The following is a 10717-nucleotide window of genomic DNA, read 5'->3' as shown; positions in this document are numbered from 1 at the left end:
CACACACACACACACACACACTCACACACACACACACACACACTCACACACTGACGGTTGTTACATGAGTATTATATATAAAACACATGCATATATAATGTATACATGTTATATATACACAGCCATGTTGTTATGAGTATTTTATATGTATATATTGTCTATACACACAGTGTAACATTACATTTATATTATAATAATATAATAACATTATTGTCTGACTCTGTGATGATGATGATGATGATGATGATGCTGATGATGTCTGCAGGCTGTGAGATCTACGCCTTCTGTGGCGCTCTCTTCGGGATCTGCTCCATGATCACGCTGACGGTGATTGCCGTCGACCGCTACTTTGTCATCACTCGACCTCTGACCTCCATTGGTGTGTTGTCACGGAAACGGGCCTTCTTCATCCTCGTGGCGGCCTGGGTCTACTCTCTGGGGTGGAGCCTGCCACCGTTCTTCGGCTGGAGTGAGGACACACACACACACACACACACACACTATTTTCATGAGGAGAGATTAAGAGAAAGAACTCTTTCAGGTCTGAGGTTCATCTCTCTCTCTCTCTCTCTCTCTCTCTCTCTTTGTCTTGGTCTGTGTCTCTCGCCCCTCAGGTGCCTATGTCCCTGAGGGTCTGCTGACTTCCTGTACGTGGGACTACATGACCTTCACGCCGTCGGTGCGAGCGTACACCATGCTGCTCTTCATCTTCGTCTTCTTCCTGCCGCTATTCATCATCATCTACTGCTACGTCTTCATCTTCAGAGCCATCCGCACCACCAACCAGTCAGTGTGTGATGTCACGGTGTATCTGTGATGTCATGTGTCTGATGATGTCACTGTGTGTCTGATGATGTCAGTTGTGATGTCACTGTATATGTAATGTCACTGTGTGATGTCATGGTGTGTTTGATGATGTCATTGTGTGTCTTTGATGTTACTGTGTCTGTGATTGATAATCCTCTAATAAATACATGGTCTTTGCTGTGTGTGTGTGTGTGTGTGTGTGTGTGTGTGTGTGTGTGTGTGTGTGTGTGTGTGTGAGTGCAGGGCTGTGGGGAAGATTAATGGCAGCACTCACAGTCACGGCAGCAGTCGTGACTCAGTGAAGAGTTTCCACCGGCTGCAGAACGAGTGGAAGATGGCGAAGATCGCCTTGATTGTCATCCTGCTCTACGTCATCTCCTGGTCGCCGTACTCCACCGTCGCTCTCACCGCCTTCGCCGGGTAATCACTGACGAACCAGAACAGACTGCTAAGCCAAACCCCTGTGTCAGGTCTCACACGGGTTCTGTAGGTTCTGTAGTTTCTGTAGGTTCTGGAGGTTCTGTAGGTTCTAAAGGTTCTGTGGGTTCTGTAGGTTCTGTAGTTTCTGGAGGTTCTGTAGTTTCTTTAGGTTCTGTTAGTTCTGTAGTTTCTGTAGGTTCTGCAGGTTCTTAAGGTTCTGTGGGTTCTGTAGGTTCTGTAGTTTCTGTAGGTTCTGGAGGTTCTGGAGGTTCTAAAGGTTCTGTGGGTTCTGTAGGTTCTGTAGTTTCTGTAGGTTCTGGAGGTTCTGGAGGTTCTAAAGGTTCTGTGGGTTCTGTAGGTTCTGTAGTTTCTGTAGGTTCTGGAGGTTCTGGAGGTTCTAAAGGTTCTGTGGGTTCTGTAGGTTCTGTAGTTTCTGTAGGTTCTGGAGGTTCTGGAGGTTCTAAAGGTTCTGTGGGTTCTGTAGGTTCTGTAGTTTCTGTAGGTTCTGGAGGTTCTGGAGGTTCTAAAGGTTCTGTGGGTTCTGTAGGTTCTGTAGTTTCTGTAGGTTCTGGAGGTTCTGTAGGTTCTAAAGGTTCTGTAGTTTCTGTGAGTTCTGTAGGTTCTAAAGGATCTGTAGTTTCTGTGGGTTCTGTAGTTTCTGTGGGTTTTGTAGGTTCTAAAGGTTCTGTAGGTTCTGTAGTTTCTGAAGGTTCAGTAGTTTCTTTACGTTCTGTTAGTTCTGTAGTTTCTGTGGGTTCTGTAGGTTCTGTAGGTTCTGTAGTTTCTGTGGGTTCTGTAGTTTCTGTGGGTTCTGTAGGTTCTAAAGGTTCTGTAGGTTCTGTGGGTTCTGTAGGTTCTGTAGGTTCTGTGGGTTCTGTAGGTTCTAAAGGTTCTGTAGGTTCTGTGGGTTCTGTAGGTTCTGTAGTTTCTGGAGGTTCTGTAGTTTCTTTAGGTTCTGTTAGTTCTGTAGTTTCTGTAGGTTCTGCAGGTTCTTAAGGTTCTGTGGGTTCTGTAGGTTCTAAAGATTCTGTAGTTTCTGTAGGCTCTGTGGGTTCTGTAGTTTCTGTGGGTTCTGTAGGTTCTAAAGGTTCGGTAGTTTCTGTGAGTTCTGTAGGTTCTAAAGGATCTGTAGTTTCTGTGGGTTCTGTAGTTTCTGTGGGTTCTGTAGGTTCTAAAGGTTCTGTAGTTTCTGTAGGCTCTGTGGGTTCTGTAGTTTCTGTGGGTTCTGTAGGTTCTAAAGGTTCTGTAGTTTCTGTGGGTTCTGTAGGTTCTAAAGGTTCTGTAGTTTCTGTAGGTTCTGCAGGTTCTGTGGGTTCTAAAGGTTCTGTAGGTTCTAAAGGTTCTGTAGTTTCTGTTAGTTCTGTAGGTTCTAAAGGATCTGTAGTTTCTGTGGGTTCTGTAGTTTCTGTGGGTTCTGTAGGTTCTAAAGGATCTGTAGTTTCTGTGGGTTCTGTAGTTTCTGTAGGTTCTAAAGGTTCTGTAGGTTCTGTAGTTTCTGTAGGCTCTGTGGGTTCTGTATTTTCTGTGGGTTTCTTTAGGTTCTAAAGGTTCTGTAGTTTCTGTGGGTTCTGTAGTTTCTTTAGGTTCTGTTAGTTCTGTAGGTTCTGCAGGTTCTGTGGGTTCTGTAGGTTCTAAAGATTCTGTAGGTTCTGTAGTTTCTGGAGGTTCTGTAGTTTCTTTAGGTTCTGTTAGTTCTGTAGGTTCTGCAGGTTCTTAAGGTTCTGTGGGTTCTGTAGGTTCTAAAGGTTCTGTAGTTTCTGTGGGTTCTGTAGGTTCTAAAGGTTCTGTAGTTTCTGCAGATACTGATACTTCTTTGTGTTCCTCACAGGGTTCTCTGTGTTCTGTGTTCCTGCAGGTACGCTGACATGCTGACTCCTTACATGAACTCTGTTCCCGCCGTCATTGCCAAGGCCTCAGCGATCCACAACCCCATCATTTACGCCATCACACACCCCAAGTACAGGTAACACACCTGCAGCTCACCTGTTCCCTGTTTTTCCTCCCTTGTTCCCCACAGTAGTTCCAGTAGGAACCAGAATGTTTTGTACGGTCTGATGTTCCTGTCTTAAAATGAGTGAGTCTTTATTTTAGTGAAACAGTCTGACTGACATCAGACTGATCTGGACCAACACACAGACCCGTCTGACAGATCTCTGTGAGACTGATCCCAGGAGTCAGAGCGTTGTTAGCCTAGCTTAGCATAAAGACGGCGAGCAGAAGGAAACACCTCCAGCGCCTGTAAAGCTTTAAGGGGGGGTCACATGTTGGACCGAACATTCACACTATGGTCGTCTCTGCAGGATAGCACTGGCCAAGTACATCCCGTGTCTGGGCGTGTTGCTGTGCGTTCATCCTCGTGACCTCCGCTCCACCAGCAGCAGCTTCATGTCGACGCGCCGCTCCACCGTGACCAGCCAGACCTCTGACATCAGCAGCCAGTTCAGACGACAGAGCACCGGCAAGTCCCGCCTCTCCTCGGCCTCGGACAGCGAATCGGTGCGTCCACGTCAGTTATGATGACAGAGAGATCAGATGAGATGAGAGAGCTATATGTGTATCAAAGTGTTTGTCTTCCTGTTCAGGGTCTGACGGACACCGAGGCGGATCTGTCCAGTATCAGCTCCAGACCGGCGAGCCGCCAGGTCTCCTGTGACATCAGCAGAGACACCACCGAGCTGCCCGACTTCAAACCCTCCTCCAGCTTCAAGTCCAAGATAAAGAGCCACGACTCAGGCATCTTTGAAAAGGTAACTGCCTCTCACCTGTCAATCAAATCCTTCCCTCTGCTCGCTGATGATTGGTCAAAGGAAGGACAGGACTGAATGTTTCAGTCGTTTAAAGATGATTTATATTTATTGATTGATCCAGACCTGTCGTCAGGGCAACAGGTCCCTCATCCCTCAGACACAACGTACACACAGTTCACCTTCATCAGTGAGGAGGAGGAGGAAGAGGGGGGTTGTGAGTGATTTGTGGCTCAGACTGTGTGTGTGTTCTGGTGTTGATGTTAATCTGCTGCTCTTTAATCTGAAAATCCTCTGTTCCTGTTGGACATCATCATCATCATCACCACTGAATTGTGACATTGATTAAAATTAAGGTTAATTGAGTGATCAGTTTGATGATGTAGGATGTAATTAAGCTCTAATCCAGAATTCAGTTTCCCATAGCCTCCAGTGTTAGTGCTAAGCTAGGCTAACACTTTCCCGTAGCCTCTAGTCTTTGTGATGAGGAATGTGATTAAAATCTAATCCATGAGTCCTGAACTACTTCCTGGTCTTCACCGTCACTGATGAGGAGGAGGCCTTCATCATCATGGGTGTGTTTGTTTTGTTTTCCAGACGTCCTACGACACTGATTTCTCCACGGCAGGAGTCAGTGAACGCAGCAGCATCCCAAACGTGAGTTTATTTATTATTATTAACTTGACAGAACAAGTAGAAAGTGAATAAATGTGAGAGAACAAATATCCTCCTTTAAAAAACAAGATGAATCAAAACAAACATCACCATCACTTCATCATGTCAGAGCAGAAGCTTTTACTCTGAGTTAAAGGTTTGTCATTTACACAAATGAACTTTATTTATTCATTAGACATGTGAAGCCTGTGACTGTTTCACAACAAACAACCAGACTGAAATATTTAACATGTTATCATGCTAATGTTAGCATGCTTCACAGAGCGGTTAGCACGGCTGCAGACTCACTGACTGTTTTAACAGAGGTGAAGTGTGATTAGTCCAGAAACAACAACAGTGAATCAAACTCACTTCACTTTAAGGAACAGAGAAAAAGAAATAAATGACTTAATATTAAAATAAATAAATAACTATTTAAAAAAACATATAAGTTATTAATTAATAATATATTTGGTTGTTTGTTTTTATATTTCCACATGGTTTGTTTTTTTATGGCACTGCTGTGACTCCATACAAACTGCAGTCAAACTGCCACTAACTGACAGTGAACTTCCTGTTTGTTGTTTGTTTGTTTTATTTACACTTTGCTCTGTTTTGTTTGTATCAGATGAAAACAAAGTGAAGACAGATACAAGGACTAAAATCTCTTCATATTAATGAAGATAATTAATAATTAAAATAAAATCTGTCTGACAGAGCAGCGACTTCACTGACGGACACACGATGAGAGGCACGATTGGTCGAATCCCGAGCATCGTCATCACCTCTGAGTCCAGCCCCTTCCTTCCCATTGGACGAAATGGTTCTCGCACGGCCCGCCCCAAAACAGCCAATAACAGCACGGGGACGGGGTCTGGGTAGACTGACAGCAGCTCACGGCCAGTCAGATATTTTTAAATGTAGAGTTGAAACACACCTGAGGGCTCACCTGTCAATCAAACACAGCTGACGTCACCTCCAGATCTCTGTGAGCTCTGTGTTCTGGTTCAAAGTGAATCACAGAGTCAGACCAGAACAGATCTGAACCTGAACCTGAGTCAGACCAGGATCAGGTCTCAGATCACTGAACTTTGACTAAAAGTGTAGTTCATGTTAAGTTGCTCTTTAAATTGGTTCTCTTCTAATTTATTTATTTTCTATATGAACACAGTGACAGTGCTGAGGTCTCGTCAAACCTGTGCACCTGTTGATTCAGAGGATGATTTCACACAGTACCGAAGTCAGACCAGTATCTGTTTTTGTTGATTTTTATCTAAAGAAGAGAATCATTTTCCTGCCTCTGATTTTTGTCCCTGAGGTTCAAACTGACTCAGTGTTCAGTGTATTTTCTCCAGGTGAGTTCATCAGGTGAGGCTCCTCCTTCAGTCTTTTCCTTATTAAAATATGAAACGACTGTGTTGAGACTTTTTCAGAACATTTTGTGATTTTTCTACAAATGGTGTGTTTTCCTGTTTGAGTTCTTGTTGTTTTTTATTGTTGTTGATGTTACAGACTGAGAACTGTCTGGGTCTCTGGTTCTGTGGGTCTCTGGTTCTCTGGGTCTCTGGTTCTCTGGGTCTCTGGGTCTCTGTGTCTCTGGGTCTCTGGTTCTCTGGGTCTCTGTGTCTCTGGGTCTCTGGGTCTCTGGGTCTCTGTGGGTCTCTGGTTCTCTGGTTCTCTGGGTCTCTGGTTCTCTGGGTCTCTGTGTCTCTGGGTCTCTGTGGGTCTCTGGTTCTGTGGGTCTCTGGTTCTCTGGGTCTCTGGTTCTCTGTGGGTCTCTGGTTCTCTGGGTCTCTGTGTCTCTGGGTCTCTGTGGGTCTCTGGTTCTCTGTGGGTCTCTGGTTCTCTCTCTGTGGGTCTCTGGTTCTCTGGGTCTCTGTGGGTCTCTGGGTGTCTGTGAGTGAACTTAATGGACTTTTGAAAACCCAGATTCAGGACCCAGCTTTAAATTTGAAAAATCACAGACCTGTTCAATGAGCCTCAGAGGAAGAACCACTCCATGGTTCCTGGTTCTGATTCTGTGTTTCTCAGCTGATCATCAGCTGGTGAGTGGAGCTATTAGCTTAGCATCAGTTTTAACCATAAAGTCTGAGTTAAAGAAGCTTTTTCACAGTTTTTATTTTAAACAAGTTTGAAACTAAAACATTTTCTGGAGACTTAATGAACCTAATTATATCATTAGCTGATGAATCTGTGACAAAAAAACTGCCTCTGTCACCATGAAGTGCAAACCTGTGAGAGCTGCTGCTCCCTGTTCCCCTGGATCAGAACCAGAAACTATCAGAGAGCTCAGCAAACCCTGGTCCTGGAGTCCCTCTGAAACCCTGATGGAAGGAGAATGTCAAGGAAACCGATTTAAGTCCTGGGATTCACTCTTTAAACCTGATGTTCTGGGAAATCCTCCTCTAAAGGTTCCCTAGCCTCCAGACTTTGTGCTAAGCTAGGCTAACAGTCCCCTAGCCTCCAGACTTTGTGCTAAGCTAGGCTAACAATCTCCTAGCCTCCAGACTTTGTGCTAAGCTAGGCTAACAATCCTCTAGCCTCCAGACTTTGTGCTAAGCTAGGCTAACAGTCCCCTAGCCTCCAGACTTTGTGCTAAGCTAGGCTAACAGTCCCCTAGCCTCCAGACTTTGTGCTAAGCTAGGCTAACAGTCTCCTATCCTCCAGACTTTGTGTTAAGCTAGTCTAACAGTCCCCTGGCCTCCAGACTTTGTGCTAAGGTAGGCTAACAGTTTCCCCTAGCCTCCAGACTTTGTGCTAAGCTAGGCTAACAGTACTCTAGCCTCCAGACTTTGTGTTAAGGTAGGCTAACAGTCCCCTGTGCTAAGGTAGGCTAACAGTTTCCCCTAGCCTCCAGACTTTGTGCTAAGCTAGGCTAACAGTACTCTAGCCTCCAGTCTTTGTGCTAAGCTAGGCTAACAGTTTCACCTAGCCTCCAGTCTTTGTGCTAAGCTAGGATAAACACACCCTGGACACAGATCTGGATGATCAGGTTCTACAGTCAGCAGGATTTATTACATTAAGTTTCTCTTCCTGTCAGGAGTCCTGCAGCTCTGAGTCTGAGTCCTGCGAGACCAGCAGTCCAGGACCAGACGCCAGAGCACCAGAAGTCCAGAGACCAGAGAATCGTCCAGGGACGACTGAGCCGCACCGGAGACTGAAGAGACCACAACGAGTCCAGGACGGAGCCAGAGGACGAAGATCGTCTCCAGACAGAGACCAGGTGAAGTCCATGGACCACGAGGTCCACGGGACCCACGAGTACAATAGAAAGTCCGCAGACTATGAGTCCACGAGAACCAGAGAAATAAACAAGGGACCAGACCAGAGACTGAGAGTTCCGGAGACCCAGAGTCCAGGACCGACCGAGGACCAGAGTCCACGAGACCAGAGTCCAGAGGACCAGAGACCAGAGACAGATTTCCAGCGAGGACCAGAGTCCAGGGGACCCAGAGTCCAGAGACCAGAGTCCAGGAGGACCAGAGACTAGAGTCCGGAGACCAGAGTCCAGGACCAGATGACCAGAGACCAGAGACTAAGCAGGTCCGAGAGACCAGAGTCCAGAGACCAGAGTCCAGGGACCAGATCCGAGAGACCAGAGACTAGAGTCCGGAGACCAGAGTGCAGGGACCAGAGACCAGAGACCTAGAGACTAGAGTCCGAGAGACCAGAGTGCAGGGACCAGAGACCAGAGACTTAAGATCCGGAGGACCAAGAGTGCAGGGACCAGAGACCAGAGACCAGAGACTAGGATGCCCGGAGACCAGAGTCAGGGACCAGAGTGCCAGAGGACGCCAGAGGACCAGAGTCCGGAGGACCAGGAGACCAGAGAACTGAGGAGTCCGGAGACCAGAGTCAGGGACCAGAGATCCAGAGACCAGAGTGCAGGGACCAGAGTCCAGAGACCAGAGAGTCCAGGGACCAGAGGTGCAGAGACCAGAGACCAGCAGGTCCAGAGACCCAGAGACTAGAGTCCGACTCTAAAACTACTGACTCTGTAAAAAGAGTTGACATGAATATTTAACTACTTAATTGAACTGTTAATTAAAGTGTATAAAGGATTATTAGTGTTTTCAGTGATTTATTACCGGATGCTGCTTTCAATAGAAAAATACATTTTACATACAATTTTTAAAGTAAAGCTCCTCCACATCAACACAACACAGAAACAAGAAATAAAAGATACTTCAGTGTGTGTGTGTGTGTGTGTGTATTAAACACATGACTGCAGTTGAGAACAGTGAAAACATCCACAGTCAATAAAAATTATTTATTTAAAAAATAAATAACAACAACTGAAAACCTCTTCATCTTCATCAGTCACAACAAACTTTAATACACATCAAACACCTGCAGTTCTGTTCATCATAGTCAACACTGGAGTTGGTGTGTGTGTGTGTGTGTGTGGTGTGTGTGTGTGTGTGTGTGTGTGTGTGTGTGTGGAAATTCATGTAGCCTCTCTTCACAGAGCAGCAGGTCAGAGCCATGTTACAATCAACAGTGATTCACTCCTGAATAAACAACCAACAACAACACAACCTTCAGGAAATGCACATGTACACACACTGACGGAAAGAAAGACACAAATAGGGAAGAAGAAGAGAACAGCATAACAAGGAGACCTCACATCTGGTTTTAACAAAAGTGTGTTGTCTGGATTCAGAGCTGCAGGACTCAGATCAGAGCTCAGGACTCAGACTCAGAGCTGCAGGACTCAGACTCAGAGCTGCAGGACTCAGACTCAGAGCTGCAGGACTCCTGACAGGAAGAGAAACTTAAATGTAATAAATTCCTGCTGACTGTAGAACCTGATCATCCAGATCTGTGTCCAGGGTGTGTTTATCCTGCTTAGCCAAGATGGAGGCTAGGTGAACTGTTAGCCTAGTTAGCACAAAAGTCTGGAGGCTAGGGGAAACTGTAGCCTACCTTAGCACATAAAAAGTCTGGAGGCAGGGGACTGTTTAGACTAGACTTAAACAAACAAAGTCTGGAGGTCAGGAGATGTTAGCCTAGACTTAGCACAAAGTCTGGAGGCTAGGGGATTGTTAGCCTAGCTTAGCACAAAGTCTGGAGGCTAGGGGACTGTTAGCCTAGCTTAGCACAAAGTCTGGAGGCTAGGGGACTGTTAGCCTAGCTTAGCACAAAGTCTGAGAGGCTAGAGGAATGTTAGCCTAGCTTTAGCACAAAGTCTGGAGGCTAGGGACTGTTAGCCTAGCTTAGCACAAAGTCTGGAGGCTAGGGGACTGTTAGCCTAGCTTAGCACAGAAAGTCTGGAGGCTAGGGAACCTTTAGAGGAGGATTTCCCAGAACATCAGGTTTAAAGAGTGAATCCCAGGACTTAAATCGGTTTCCTCTTGACATATCCTTCACTCAGGTTTCAGAGGGACTCCAGACCAGGGTTTGCTGAAGCTCTCTGATAGTTTCTGGTTCTGATCCAGGGAACAGGGAGCAGCAGCTCTCACAGGTTGTTGCATCCTTCATGGTGACAGAGCAGTTTTTTGTCACAGATTCATCAGCTAATGATATAATTAGGTTCATTAAGTCTCCAGAAAATGTTTTTAGTTTCAAAACTTGTTTTTAATAAAAACTGTGAAAAAGCTTCTTTAACTCAGACTTTATGTGTTAAAACTGATGCTAAGCTAAATAGCTCACTCACCAGCTGATGATCAGCTGAGAAACACAGAATCAGAACCAGGAACCATGAGTGGTTCTTCCTCTGAGAACCCTGATGGAATTGAGAATGTCAAGGAAACCGATTAAGTCACTGGGATTCACTCTTTAAACCTGATGTTCTCTGGGGAAATTCCTCCTCTAAAGGTTCCCTAGCCTCCCAGACTTTGTGCTAAGCTAGCGCTAAACAGTCCCCTAGCCTCCAGACTTTGTGCTAAGCTAGGCTACAGGTCTCCTTAGCCTCCAGACTTTGTGCTAGCTAGGCTAAACAATCTCTTAGCCTCCAGACTTGTGCTAAGCTAGGCAACAGTCCCCTAGCCTCCAGCTTTGTGGCCTAAGCATAGGCTAACCAGTCCCCTAGCCTCCAGATTTGTGCTAAGCTGGCTAACAATCCCACTAGCCTCCAGACTGTTGTGCTAAGC

General features: G+C 45.8%; 1 protein-coding gene across 1 annotated transcript in view; it reads left to right on the top strand.

The window, feature by feature from the left end:
• The window catches only part of opn4 (opsin 4), a 30349-nt gene extending 24842 nt beyond the window's left edge, over nucleotides 1–5507 (top strand). Inside the window, exons 4-11 of the mRNA XM_022748630.1 lie at nucleotides 266–469; nucleotides 615–786; nucleotides 1051–1227; nucleotides 3083–3190; nucleotides 3528–3723; nucleotides 3810–3974; nucleotides 4569–4628; nucleotides 5343–5507. Of these exons, the coding sequence (XP_022604351.1) occupies nucleotides 266–469; nucleotides 615–786; nucleotides 1051–1227; nucleotides 3083–3190; nucleotides 3528–3723; nucleotides 3810–3974; nucleotides 4569–4628; nucleotides 5343–5507 (1247 nt within the window). The remainder of the gene's footprint in view (nucleotides 1–265; nucleotides 470–614; nucleotides 787–1050; nucleotides 1228–3082; nucleotides 3191–3527; nucleotides 3724–3809; nucleotides 3975–4568; nucleotides 4629–5342) is intronic.
• Nucleotides 5508–10717: the final 5210 nt, after the last annotated feature.

Source organism: Seriola dumerili, unplaced genomic scaffold (genome assembly GCF_002260705.1).
Source record: "Seriola dumerili isolate Sdu_G_001 unplaced genomic scaffold, Sdu_1.0 BDQW01000127.1, whole genome shotgun sequence".
Classification (NCBI taxonomy): Eukaryota; Metazoa; Chordata; class Actinopteri; order Carangiformes; family Carangidae; genus Seriola; species Seriola dumerili.
This window is presented reverse-complemented; position numbering and strand designations above follow the sequence as displayed.